At 53.1% G+C, this 13142-nt stretch overlaps 1 protein-coding gene across 1 annotated transcript in view; it reads left to right on the top strand.

The window, feature by feature from the left end:
• LOC111157126 (steroid sulfatase) overlaps positions 1-13142 on the top strand; it is a 148646-nt gene that overhangs the window by 80475 nt on the left and 55029 nt on the right. The window contains exon 6 of the mRNA XM_022518368.1: positions 9664-9800. Within this exon, the coding sequence (XP_022374076.1) occupies positions 9664-9800 (137 nt within the window). The remainder of the gene's footprint in view (positions 1-9663; positions 9801-13142) is intronic.

Here is a 13142-nt window from a genome sequence, read left to right as displayed (position 1 = left end):
TCTCCGTGGTGGCTGGAGACCCGGGGTGGCTTCTCCGTGGTGGCTGGAGACCCGGGGTGGCTTCTCCGTGGTGGCTGGAGACCCGGGGGGGCTTCCCCTTGCATGCTGTGGAGGTGGCAGCCAGGCCCTCGGGGGGAGAGGTGCGCCCCGTGGAATGGCACATGCAAGGAAGCGCGATGCCGCGGGCTCTCACCCAAGTGGCTCTGCCACGTGTCCCTCACGTCCTCTGCTTCTGAAACCATGCCAAAAATGTCTCCTAGCCGGCCCACGCTCCTCACTCTTGGAGTGGACATTGTGTAAGGATCGGTGTTGTCCTTGAGACAGAAACGACGTAGGGAAGTCCGGAAGAGTCTCTGCAAATTTCTGAGCAGCACAGCTGTGTGAGAGGCCTGGCTGGGGCCAGGGATCTCGTTTGGGTGTGTGACGACCCGTGAGTGCACAGTGTCGAGGGTTGCAGTCGGCTAAGGGAGTAACCCTCCATGGAGGGGGGCGGTGTCCGTTCCGAGGAGAGACCATGTCAGGAGCACCTGCTATTGAAGGCAGACCACACTGTGTTGTTCTGTTTGGAACACTGGTGTGTGTGGCCATTTGGCACGTACATGCTGACAGCGTGTGTGGCTCGGGCCCCCAACGCGGGTCCCAGCTAAACTGGCAGGAGGAAGGACGTGATGCTGTTCTGGACAGAGGAGTAGGATTTTAGGCTGGCGGTCACGCTCCTGGCCTCTCTGGTCATCATGGGCACGTGGAGGTACCATTGAGTTAGCGGTGCCTTCGTGCGCCTGAGTAACCGTTGGCCCACACAGCCGGAGTAGGGACTGCCCGGGCTTTGTGTTAGCACAACCCAGAGGCGGTGACAGCCTGCACATCACCAGCGTCACGTCCCGCCATTCCTACTGTGGGGCGCTCGGGCAAGGCCACACGCTCCCTGAGCGCGTCTGAACCCCCGTGTCTCCTAGGACGCTCGGAGAAGTAGCTGGGGCGCCGTGGGGGTTTTGCCACCAAAGGCACAACTGTCATTATGCCTGTCGGTTTTTCTACAAGGAGACGCTAGCTTGTGATCAGAGGCAAGTCTTAGAAGTGTATGAAGTACACAATTTATACCGTCATCGACTCTGGTGTACGCAGAGCGTTCCTAGAAACAAGGTTCTCTTCATTTCTTTCTAGTACAGGGGTCGCTTCTGAAACTTTCCATCTTACCGGGCTGAGTGTTCATTTTAAAAAACCCTCTGGCTGTGACAGTAAATTAGTGTCATCGCTCAACAGTGGGGCACGGTCCGCGTGGATGACAAGGCTTGTGGTTAACTCGCCGGGTGTTATGAGCAAGCGAACAGCCATTCCCAGGTAGGACAGCGCCCCACGGGATTGCACTCCTGTCCATCGAAGCTCGAAACCCAGCAGCGTGCTGTGCGCCAAACTGGCTGAGCTGAACGGTCACCTGTCTGCCCGCCCGTACCAGCGAGCTCTCAGAAACGTACAGGAGGATGGGACCAGGAGAGCGCCCCTGCCAGAGTCACAGGGGTCAGGAATCGTCCTTGGCGTCCCGAGAACTCCCTCCTCCCCAGCAACTGGTCTTTGGACAGGAACGGTGGAATCTGTGGGCAGTTCAGGAGATTACGAGGCCCCGTACCGGATCGCTCAGCACGTGACTTGGGGAGCAGACCCAAGCCATTGGACCGCAAGGGCGCTGACACCTGTGCAGTCGGTCCTGACGCTGTGGCCTTTCTGCCGTCTTGTGGCAGAAGTAAGGATATAAGACGTTCTGGCATCACCCCCCATGGGAAGTCATCTTCATCATCAAATTACTGTAGGAGGGTTACTCTTCCCAACACATGGGTCTGGAGGGAATACCTGTCGCCCGTGCTGCGTGGGTCCTGCGAGGTCAGTGTAGCTGGGAATGCCGCACGTGTGAACCGCGATGCCGTGCGGAGACAGCGGCTTCCCAGCGTTACGTGAGGATGCCAAGATCAAAAGCGTCTGGATGAAACCATCCTTGCCCCACCCCCCAACCCCGTGTGCGACGTGCGATATCTGACTCGGTCCATGGCATAGCCAGGCACCTTGAGAATCCGCTGCTACAGCACCAGAGAAACATAGCCGCATTTGCAAAAAAAATAAATGATTTTGAGGATGGGAAGACATATTTGTAAGCGTGGCCTCACTGGCTGGCATATCGGGAGTAACATAAGGAGGTCTTTACCACGTTCATGTGGGAAAGGGGTTGAGACTTAGGAGCAGAAGGAAAATGACCGAAAACAGACACAGTGTTTGTGACGTCCATTCATACGTGTCTGAGTTCAAAACTTCATGGTGCAAAGTGGCATGGGAGAAAGAGACGGCTTCTTGTGGAGGACTTTGAGTCTCCACACTTTGGAGTGGAGGGCCAGAGCCGTGTGGGTAATAGCAGAGATCGGATCCAGAAAGCACAGCAGATTGCCTGCAAAGGCCGTCCTCTCTGTCGGAGCGGGCCCCGTGGATCCCTTTGACCTGCCTCGGACTCCGCCAGCTCACCACCTCCTTACAAGAGGAGGAGGAGGAAGCAGACCAGGGAACGGTACAGATGGAAACAGAACATTCGGGGTCTCGTGCCCCCGAAGTAGAACGCATCCCGGGAATTCTTACGGGAGCTCTGATGTCTGTCCCCTCATTGCCATGGAGATGGAGAGGTATTTGCTGACTCTGAAAAGAATTCACAGGCTGCCTAGTAACAGGTGAACTCAGTTAACTTTATTCACCAAGTAGTTTTCCCTTCGTGTGAGTCAAGGCCACATGTAAAAGGTTGATGCCAGTGGGTAGAAGGAGAACCACGTTTCTCGTTGTCTTCGACAGAGCAGGCGAACTTTGGTCACTCTCGGTGCGGAGAGCTGGCGATGTTGACCCCTTTCCTTCCTAAATGCATTGAAAACGGTGCTTCGTGGCTAGAAAGAACATTAACGTTGAAAGAAACCACTCTCTCTTTCTCTGCGAGCCACACATGTGCAGGCTGAAGAGGGTGTTTTCGAGGATGATGGCGTTATACGCACCCTCGAGATTTGTACGGTTTACGGTCTCCCGTCGCTGCGTTCATAAATTCCTATAAACTTTACTGCGAGTGGTTGGATGCCCAGGCCGCCACGTTCAACGCGTACTGAACCAATTCTGGGTGTATTTTCTATGTATACAGCCTGTTCTCCGCCAGCGCGTGGGTATTCTAAGACGCTGTCATCAGAAGTGAGGTAAACGCTAGGAATTTCCGGTTACGCTTAGGATGGGGCATCTGAGTACAGACCCACCCTCTGGAAAAGAGCTGGACGTCTGTTTTTAATCTCTGCCTTACCAGAGTGGTGAGATCACGTTTCTGCGACGTAAACAAACCCTGACCCCTGACCGGTCCCAAAAGGGAGGTGAGCGCGCTATGGGAGTGATGGAAAGCATGGTGCACGGGGGGACGTCATGTGGCCATGGAGAGACGATGTCTTCACGGGAGGGTCGTGGGGAAGAGCTCCGTCTGCCATGTCCTGTGCTCTGGAGCTGTATAGGAGACCGAGACTTCCTCCTGCAAGTGCGCTTGGTGTCCTCATAAAGCCCGAAAACGTGGGACCGCTGATAAATGTGCCATTAGGAGACCAGACCTTTTATCCGGTTCTGCTGCCATCGATACTGGGCAGTCGGAAGCCTGAAATGCACTTACAGGGTAGCCTTTGACAGCCAGGCCTTTCACATCTCCAGTCAGACCGTGGTGTAAGTGGCCATAATGAACGGCTGTGATTTGGCCCAGAGCATGTTGCAAAGAAAGGGATCGCGGGATGACTTTATTAGTTTCAGTAAGAGTTGAAGCCAGAAAGGAATAGCGGGGATATTGATCTTTAATTCACGGCGACAGTCGTGCATCAGATCAGAATTCAGGGCCGTACACAGGGAGACACACACACACACACGCTCACCCGTGGAAAGATTAGGTAATTGAAGAACAGTCTTGCTGGGTAAGGCTAGATGCCCCTGGATGGGCCTCTGCCGTGCACGGGTCACCAGGACACAGGTTCCGGAGTGAAGGGGACCTGTGGCTCTTCGAAGGGGCCCCCGTCCCAGACAGAGCATTCCGCAAGCCTTCTTCAGTTGTGGAGGAAGGCTTGCTTTTCGTGATTCCGCGTCCAGATGCATGTCATCCCTGACGGAGTGGGGCTTGGATAAGGCGCTGTCACACCCCCTCATTCTCTATCAAACACACAGATCCCTTTTACGCCCTGGGATCATGACCTAAACTGGAAATGGGGAGGCATGAGCACTGCATGTCGAGTTCATAGGTACATGGCAGGTTCTGGCTGCTGAGGGAATGAGGGATGGGTGGTATCGATCCTGGGGTCCCCGGGAATAGGATGTGGCTCAGCTCCTTCCAGGTGGTGCCCTACAGGAATGCGGGCTGGTGCCGCTGACTTCCCGCTCTGCAGACTTTCCCAGAGAAAGCAGAAATGCTGGTCCGTGAGAGGAATCCCGTGGGGGGAACTTCCCAGTGGTCTCGATATTAGCTTGTTCTTTTTAGCGCTCAGAACCCTGCTGAATGATTGAATGGCCATTCTGTCTGCACCTCAGCCTACACCCCGGACTGACTCTGCTCCCAGGCTCATTGGTTCCTGTCCCCGTCCCCAGGCTTGGCGTGAACGTCGGGAATCTGTACCAGCCCATCTGTCTGGTATTGTCTGAGTCGGAACACCTATTCCTAGCAGGACACATTTACTCTTATGGGGTGCATACACTCTCCTCTTCCTCTCCCCTTCGAGGGTCCGTCTAAGGAGGCTCTCTGAACCTTTTAAGACGCTCTTCTAGCGACAGCCAAGACACATGATTGATTTTCCAAAGCCACCTTGGAAAATGCATCTCCTCCCTCAGAATCTCATTTCCTATTACAACAATTCTGCTTGTTTCTGAGGTCCTACTACCGAAACTGCATGAAAACTATCCGTCTGTCCATCTATCTACCTAATTTGCTGCATATGCTCAGGATCTTGCTGTCTCTGGGTTCGGACAATGAATCAATGCATGCAGGGAATTTACAGCCAGAATGAGCAAAGGATCTTTGCTGCACCTGTTGCATGGTGGGGCGTGTGGGTGACTTTAGGTATTTTTATTCGGATCACGCTGGGTTTGGGGAGGGGCCTCACAGGTGGTGATGGACAGGGTCAGAGTCTGGTTTCCTCACTGGCCAAAAAGCCCTTGAATCTAACGAGAGACCTCAGAGTCACAACGAGGCTGCGTCCGCGGAGTCCTTGCACAGAGAGCCCCATGTGAAGCCCCATCCAGCCGCTGAGGCCAGTGTGCCCACACTGCAGGGACGTGAGCAAAGACCGAAATCAGGCCGCCTTTTAAACTCTGCTTAGACGGATTGGCTTTTAGAACAGGGTGTCCGTTGTATCTTTTTGGGGGGGAGGAAAGGGTGGATTCTCTACTTTTCTTGTCTTTTTTATTTTTGAAATAAAAATGTCTCCCCATGTTCCTGCGGCTGCAGCAGGAACATGTGCAACGCTAAAAAATTAAAGGACCAAAGTGTGTCAGGGAGAAAGTTGCCATTGTTCTTGTTGAAACGGCAACAGTGGAAATCGTTGTGTTCAGTCCGTCACACCAAGGACTTGCTTTCCGCGACCCAAGACGTAGCAAAGCTTGTGTATGCGTGGGGTCTTTCTGACAGTCTTTCCACATGTCTGCACTTTTATTTTTTAACGATTTATATATTTATTTTAGTGAGTGTGAGAGTTGGGGGAGGACAGAGGCAGACAGACTCCCCACAGAGCCTGGAGCCCGACGGAGGGCTCGGTGTTATAACCCTGAGGTCACGTCCTGAGCTGAAACCAAGAGTCAGGCGCTCGACTCACTGAGTCACCCGGGTGCCCCCATGGGATTTTAGTTTCATGTCGGGGCCCCTGGCTGGTTCAGTTGGTAAAGCACGTGACTCTCGGCCTTGGGGTTGTGCGTTTGAGTGCCACATTGGGTTCAAAGATAACCTAAAGTCTTTTAAAAAAATATTCTGATTGGGGCTCCTGAGTGGCTCAGTCTGTTAAACGTCTGCTTTCGACTCAGGTCATGGTCCTGGGATCCTGGGATTGCGTCCCATGTCAAGCACCTTGCTCGACAGGGAGTCTGGTTCTCCCTCTCCCTCTGCCTGCTTGTGCTCTTTGTCTCTAATAAATAAATAAATGAAATCTTTAAAAAATACTGATTTTTTGAGTGAGTAATTTAGGGGCTCTTTGTTACAGAACTCGGGGTTCTAGCTCCGCAGGTGGGTATCGAGGACAGGTGTCTGCCGTCGTCCTCTCTGTGAGTGTGCACGGGGATGGGTCTGGCACCGACATGTTGGTGGAAACCATTCATGGGTGCTGAACCCCTGGAATCGTCCTTTCTCTGGAGTTTTAGTGGCTTGGACTGTGTTGGCCATACAGGAACAAAGCTATCTCGCCGTGTAAGCATCCGTGTGGTGTTCCCAGCGTCGGCTGGGTGGCCGTTGACGGCATCTGCTGCTTTGTGCCTCCTGTAATCGCCGGCATTACCGGCCTCCGAGGGCTCCCACACTGAACCCACAGACATGCCCATTTGCATTCCTGTTACGCCCAGCGCCGGTCAAGTTGGGATCTTGGTGGCATGATAAGGGTCCAGCCTTCAGATGAGGAATATTCTGTTCCAGAGATTCGTGGCAGACAGGAAAACAACAACAACAAACAAACAAAAAAAAAACAGGTTCACTATTCTCACGTGTGCGTTTTCACTCCACCTTTATGGGACGTCCGTCTTCTGACTCGGGATTGAAAGGATTGCAGGTTTCCGGGAAGGCACGGACCTGCCTTCTGTATTTTTCACAAATAGAGGGGAGCACGGGGTGGGAGAAGGTTCAGTCTTTTCCCGCAGCATGCAAGGCGGTGGCAGTCAATTTCCAAAAGCGTCGTGTGCTGAATTGCTCCAGCAGACGGCTCGGGACTTCTTCTCTTTGTGAGAACTCTCCTACTCCCGACTTGATGGAGTGTCGTGCGTTTTCAGGGGGCAGGGAAGGGAGACCCAGAGCACTCTGAGCCTGACCCACTCTCTGTGTGCCGGGAACGATACTGCTCAGCAGAACTCGCTCGCCAGAGAGCAGGCTGCCAGTCCCAGCCTAGGGCGTGTGCAAGGCCACCGCGGGTTCGTGAGTGTGTGGCCCGTTGCCGTGCACCGGGGACCAGATCTCTGTTCCTGCACGGTCCATCCTTGCTGTGCCGGTGTCCTCTGCATGCCGCTGCGTGTCTCTGCATTTTTCAGGCTTGTGGATGCTTGTAAAATCTCACGGCACGTGGACACCCAGGACCTGGGCTGGGGTCAACGGGGTCTAGCTGCTCAGTAAAACACGGCTCTGTCGAGAGAGACAACAGAGAACCTTCTAGAAATACTGTACAGTGTGGTGAGGAGCGTGGGGACGGCCTTCTCCCCTTCCACCGAGGGTCCACAGACATTGCACACAGGAGTCCCGCTCCGGGGCTCGGCGTGAACTCCCTGTTGCCCTGACCGCTCTCGAGCACCCCGGCTGTGAACGCTGCTTAGCGTGAGGCTCCTGGTCCCAAGAGCATCATCTGTCCGTTCCTCCAGGGCTCACATTTCAGAATGCCCCGGCTTGGGATCCTGCCGGGGAGGCTGATGGCGAGCTCTTTCTTTTTTCTACATCTTTTATGTATTTATTCTTTTCTCAGAAGCTCTCGGGCACGCGATGCCTCCCCATCCTCAGCACAGTCTCTGCCGCATCCCATATCACCCGCTCTGATCACACACGAGCGCGGAAGGTTGACTTTTTAAGCTGCCCGATCTGTTTTTCTTTCCTTTAAATGTACAAAAAAGCCAGAGAGCAGGGGAGGGTGACACGGTACCCGTAGGTCATGTAACTGTCCATCTAGGGAGAGTGTCATGGCGTGTTTATTTGGGGAACTGTAAGCCGGATTTTAGGGCCATCGTCTGCCTCTAGAAAAGGAGCCGCAGTGCGTCCAGGTGTGGGGAAACCTCCCCCAGGATGACTTGGATGGGGGTGGCCCCTGGGATAGAAGTCAGTGCCCCGTCACGCCTTCGTGTCCTTCCTCCCAGGGTCCTGGAGGGCACCTGCTCTTAGAGGCGGCCGGAGCAACGCGTTGGTAGACATCCTCGTGTGCCGACCGTAAGCGCGGACGGCAGCTGCCGTGGGCCCCTTTGAACGGGAACGCATCATCTTCCCTTTCTGACAAGTAACGGGCAGGCGTCGCGGCAGACCAGACGTCTCGGGTCTGGATTCTTGTGCAAATGCCACTTGATGTGGAGACACTGTGTTGACTTCATGCAAGGTTTCCGCTTATTTGCTCGTTGGTTTTGGTGATTTTGGGGAGCAGGGAGGTTGGTCCTTTTTACTTAGTTGTAGAATAATAACCAGGTCACTTCCTGGCACGCTCTTGTGGAAAGGGAAAGTGATAGAAGTCAGCAGCAGCCCTGCTGCTCCGAAGGGCCACCCAGATATTCACAGTGACATGCCCAAGTTGGTCGTGAGCCAGCAGGGACCCGGCTCGCGCAGAGTTTGAGTTTCAGGCTGATGATCTGTTTCACAAGGCAACAGGAACTTCCGTGCAAGGAGCTGCCTTCCGTGTAAAGGGTGATGAGCCTTCGGTCAGAGGACGGCCCCGTAAGGTGTTATGGGGATGGGACGAACCCCAGCAGTGTGCTCGTGGACGGCCCCGTAGAAAGGGGGTTCCGCCGCGTGTCGAGTCCATCCTTCACTCCGTCAGTGCCCAGCGGCCGTCAGAAGGGCACTTGGACAACAGCCCTGCTGGGATGGAAAGGCATTTCTGGCGCTTTCCAGGACAAAGGTGAACTCTGAACGGCTTCCATGAAACCAAAGGGCCTCCTCAAAGTGCATTGGTCAGAGATCAGCGCCAGGCAGAGAGCAGGTGCTGGGACTTCCCAACCCCTCTCAGCAGACCCGGGCAAAAATCCCGAGACCTTCCCACACTCCCCAGGCTCGTGACTGTTGTCACAAGGCCCCCCCATTGGCAGTGACTTACAGCTCTCCCCCAGCTGTGTGTTCTCGCCCGTTAGAACACAGGCTGCTTTAATACACTCTGAACAAGGAAATGCTTTTGCAATGACTTGACACTCTTTATCACTTGGGACGAGCTCAAAGAATGTTCTCAGTAACTTCCAAAATGTCAGTTTGGATGGTGGAACCTTTATTTGAGGAGAATAGTTCGATCGTAGAAGGTGGGCAATATGGTGGAACAGTTGACTTGGCATTAGATGGGGAGACAGGCGTTGCCGTAAGAAGTCAAGAAATGGGGGTGTACCAGGCAATAGCTTGTGTGCGTGTGTGAACGTACTCCAAAGGGAATATGCTTTTGAAGGCCCTCGAGTTCCTACTCATCGCTGTATAGAGAAGGAAGAATAGAATTGAAGGCCATACCCACGACATTCCTTCCAGAGCTGCGTCCTTGGGGGATGTGTTGAGAACATAGCAGGTGAGCCTGCTGGCCCGGACAGGGTGACCATGACTCTTCTCTTCTCTTTTGCACAGACGTCCATTCTCCAGAGGACATGTGCAGTGTTAGACGTCACCTTGTGGTGCTGTCTGACTTTTCAGATGGCCTCATGTCATGCTGGTTAGATGGTAATGGGAATGGAGGCCCATGTGCTCATGATGCTGTGCACTCTCTTCTCTTGCAGGAACGCTGGGACGCCGTTCCTCCTGGTCTTGTCATACCTGCACGTGCACACAGCCCTCTTCTCCTCCAAGGACTTTGCGGGAAAAAGCAAACACGGCACTTACGGCGACGCTGTCGAGGAAATGGACTGGAGCGTTGGTATGTGTGTGTTTGACTTCCGTGTGTGCTCATGGTGTCTCTGAGTCCTTCTCCTTCTCCCTCATGTCCCGGGAAGGGCCACCTCCGCGCCCCATGCCTGTAAAGACAGCAGATGGGTTTTTGGATTTTTTAAAAAAGGTTATGAAACGGTAAGTGAGAAAGGGAAATGGAGCGTAAATAGCGTCTTCAGCCCCAAGGTCATGGCTGCGGTAGCCACTGGCTCATTGCAGGGGGAAGACGGGGTCTGGGGGCCGACGAGCACAGGTGAACGGAGAAAAGGAGCCAACGCAGTGTTAGCTTTCCCGTCGTGGATCCTGTTGACAAGGAAATGTGCACAGCGCCGTGTCTTCTGCAGCGACATTAGGTAAGTGGTAGGTTTGGGGACGCAGAAGACCACAGGCGCACACGGCCGGGGCTCGCAGCTGTAGGGTCTCCTGGCGATGCCCTTCTGTCTGGAGCCACCGGCCCCTGTGTTTTCTTCATCCAGGACTGGTGTTCTGTGGCTGCCCCCATGAGGACCGTTACACTGTCTTGTCCTTTGTGTCCCTTCTCCTACTTCCTAAGAAAATTATTCTCTTCCTGAAAAACGTGCCATTGTGTTTCCAGAGGTGCTGGGAAGACTTCTTCTTTTTTTTTTTTTTTTTTAAAGTGTCCTCTCCATGTCCATGAGATCACCCTGTCCCTGCCGTCTTGGCTTTTCTCTGGCAGACCCGAGCGATGTCGGGTGTGTTCTGTAGCGTGAAGGGGAAGCAAAGGGATGGGAAGCCAGGGGTCTGAACCCATCACTCAGCGCCTGTCATTGCCGGTGACGCTGTCCCTTGTGTGGATGTTGTGCAATCCCTGTGGACAAAAGGGGACACCGTTGTCCAAATGTCACCAGCCCACAGGTTGCTTATGATTTTCATGTATTTGTTTTCCTATTCTCTTTTTTTTTTCCTTCTCTCATTCTTACTGTTCTTCTTTGTGCACCAAATTGGTAGTTTTTAACTCTTTCATCTACACGATTTGGAAATAACCTGAGCATTGCCAAGGAGCATTTTTTTTTTTTTTTTGGTTGGTTTTGAGCTGCAAATGGAACGTGATGGTGGTTGCTTATGGGGACGATGAGAAGAACAAGTTTTGGTTTGTTCCGTTTTGTTAAATCTCAAAAGGAGCATTAAGAAACCAAAGGACAGGACCCTCGTGCTCCCTCTAGCTGTCCATGCACAGTGTCCGTGAATCCGAGAGAGGTCTTAAGTAGTTAGGCTTCCATTCTGTCGTCTTTATGTGAAGAATTCAAATGAGGCAAGCCCTCGGCCTCTTTCTTCTCTGAGGGTCTGTGATTCTGTAGAAGAACGGAGAGGGGGTCCCTGTGATGAATGCTGGGGCTCACGAAAGCACAACATTCCCCTTTTCGAGACTGACAGGACAGATGCCTGTACTGGGGCTGTCCCGGACACCAGGACAAGCCTGCCTCTCTTCTTTTCTGCTTCTTTAAATGTTGCCTGTGACTCCCTTTACGTTTTCCACACCTTCGCGGTGTGACTCGGTAAAACATTTCACCTCCTTGAGGACTGTTGTATTTTAAGGAACGGGTTTCTTGGACGACTGCATTTGTGGGGTAACACGCGGGCTCATTCCAGTACCTTCCAGCGGACTGATGAATTTCTGTTTCATTATATTGCCAGAGATGTGTCCCCTGACTCATGAGCAAGTCTGACGCTCAGTGTTTCCCCCCTCCAGGTCCCCTCTAGAATGAAACGGTTCATGTTTTTCAGTCTTTGAGGGTGTGTTAGAACCCGATGTCCCATTTGTAGATGATTCTGTGCTTTTCTTTTTGCCAAAAAATGAAGTCCTCCCCCTAAGCACTGACGTCCATGCATCAGAACGTTTCTGCTGTTTTACCAGACCAGCACATCTGAGCGTTTCAAGGAACATCCTTTCTTTCCAAGAAAAGCCTTTCCTTATGAGGCTGAGGGGACTGCGGCGTTCTGAAAAATTACATAATAAAATGAAATGGGGATATTTGCTTGAAAATGATGCCTCCTGCAAGAGAGGCCTGTGAGAGGGGAGTGGGTAGTGGCAGAGGGCACGTCTCTGCCTTTTGGAGCATTTTCTTTCAAAATTGTTGGACGCAGCCTCATTCTGTGGAACCCAGCCTCCTCCACTGCAGGGTTCCCTGTACCTGGAAAGGCATCGTCATGACAGAAACGTTCATTACTTAGTTATGCTTCCTCCATGGTCATTCCCACGCCACGTCCTTGTGTCATTGCCTTATTCTTAGCTGAGGGATGGCACTGTCTTGGGTAGCTATGGTGAGGGGGTAAATCTGCAGTGAGGACCACAGAAGGGGTCCTGCACGGACCCCACATGGCGGGCTCACATCCTGGATCCAGAATCCCTCTGAGGAACCAACGGGTGGTTAGCCTTCGTTCTTAATCTCAGGGACTGATGGCACAGGGAGTCTGCACACGTGCCGTCCTCTGCGCCGTGGGCCATCGGTGTGGGAGGCGGAGTGCTCGTTGTCCCCATTCTGAAGGTGAGGCAGGAGAAGTTCGTGAAGGCTGATGCTCCTGCCTGCCTCAGGTGTATTTCTCACAGAATCAGTACAAGTGATGAGCAGGAACCTGAATGCAGGTGTTTCCCCAGAGTGTGAAGGTAGTTGCACCCGGTCCCACCACTTTCCCTGTAACAGGAAAGGCCACCTCGTCAGTGCCGATGGCCAACCATCAGTTAGAGGGAAAGAGCTCATTCTTGCATTACGCACGTTTTTTGAATATGGGAACCTAATTTTCTTTTTCAGTGGCAGTGAGTAATACTGATTTGGCCCTTGACATAAGGGAAGTTAGGAACCACGGAGGATTTAAGATTCTTCCAGGAGATCCAAAAATAACACAGCATGGAAAGGGATGAATGCGTGTCCTGGCAAAAATGCCGATGTGCTGCTCGAGAGCTTGGGGAGGGGATGGACGGGCAAACGGGGCCAGTGCACACAGCCCACCACATCATTTTGGCAGGATACCCCCACCCTCGTATCCTGGGGGCAGTTGGGGCACCTTCATGAAGTGTAATTTTCAATCCCAAGTAATTCTGAAGATGTAGAGCTTTGGGGAGGAATAAGCCAAATCAGTGTGTTCAAATGGGCACCCGGTATCTTGAGGGTGTGCCATCCTAGCTGTTCTCCCTCCCCCGGAAATGGAGTGATTCTTTCTCAGGATCTGTGAAGTCGAGCAGGGCAGAGGGAGCAGGTGGAGGGACGGAGGCGGTTGCCGCCGCTGGTTTCTTCTGTGTGCCTCGTACCGTTCCAGACGACACCTCCGGTCTGTCGGGTGGAATCTGCGTGCATTGAGCATTCATTCAGAG

Source organism: Enhydra lutris, unplaced genomic scaffold, assembly GCF_002288905.1.
Source record: "Enhydra lutris kenyoni isolate GAN:26980312 unplaced genomic scaffold, ASM228890v2 scaffoldscaffold52, whole genome shotgun sequence".
NCBI classification, from domain to species: domain Eukaryota; kingdom Metazoa; phylum Chordata; class Mammalia; order Carnivora; family Mustelidae; genus Enhydra; species Enhydra lutris.
The sequence above is the reverse complement of the archived record's forward strand: the minus strand, read 5'-3'. Positions and strand labels throughout refer to the sequence as shown.